Source organism: Condylura cristata, unplaced genomic scaffold, assembly GCF_000260355.1.
Source record: "Condylura cristata isolate star-nosed mole 26May11 unplaced genomic scaffold, ConCri1.0 scaffold00233, whole genome shotgun sequence".
Classification (NCBI taxonomy): domain Eukaryota; kingdom Metazoa; phylum Chordata; class Mammalia; order Eulipotyphla; family Talpidae; genus Condylura; species Condylura cristata.
The window spans coordinates 1539-2274 of record NW_004567334.1 but is presented as its reverse complement, the minus strand read 5'-3'; the positions used below and the strand labels follow the sequence as shown (position 1 = coordinate 2274).

The following is a 736-nucleotide window of genomic DNA, read 5'->3' as shown; positions in this document are numbered from 1 at the left end:
CATGAGGGAAGGCCCTTTTCTCTCTATGTTGGGAGGAAACTCTAAGATTATTTTAAGAACTGCTGTTTGAATTTCCTAGGTGGACACCCCCACAACTGGACTGCCATTTCAAGGGAATGTTTAAATCTTTTAAATGATATGACTCAGAAACTGGTTCTCTACCAAGAAACTGCTGCTACAAATGGGAGAGTAATGTCTTCATCTTGTCCATTAGAACCTAAGAAGTTAAATTCTCAAGGTAACTTCTACCTACTAAGAGAGGAGAAGCATTACATTTCTATTTTATTTCTTAAGAGAAATGATGGTAGTTAATGTGAGGATCGGTATATGAGTGTGTGGTTTATATTTTAGAGAAAATTGACATAAGATATGGGCTATTTTAATGAAGCAAGAAAAAGACCTGAGTATTATTGTACATTGAAAAAATGAAGTACAGCATAGTTGTGTTAAAAAGGCTGAAAAATGTTGGTCCCGGTAGACTTAGACTTACTCTAGAATGCAGGCAGGTAATCTTTATAGATAATAATGAACACTATCCTGTTTCAGTATCCCAAAGACAAAATGTTGGACAAGTTAGCACTCTTATGAGTACATTTTCACAACATAAACTTAGTGTGCATAAACAAGTAACAGTTAAAGTACAAGCTGCAATAAAACTGGACACATTCTTTTTTTATTTTTAAAGATTTATTTATTGATGCATACAAGAACTGGGGTAGGCCAGAGGTGCGGGAGG

The 736-nt window shown here is 35.2% G+C and overlaps 1 protein-coding gene across 1 annotated transcript in view; it reads left to right on the top strand.

The window, feature by feature from the left end:
• The window catches only part of LOC101630271 (nucleoporin NDC1-like), a gene marked incomplete at its 3' end in the record, with an annotated part of 9172 nt that overhangs the window by 7350 nt on the left and 1086 nt on the right, over positions 1-736 (top strand). The window contains exon 4 of the mRNA XM_004695763.2: positions 80-238. Within this exon, the coding sequence (XP_004695820.1) occupies positions 80-238 (159 nt within the window). The remainder of the gene's footprint in view (positions 1-79; positions 239-736) is intronic.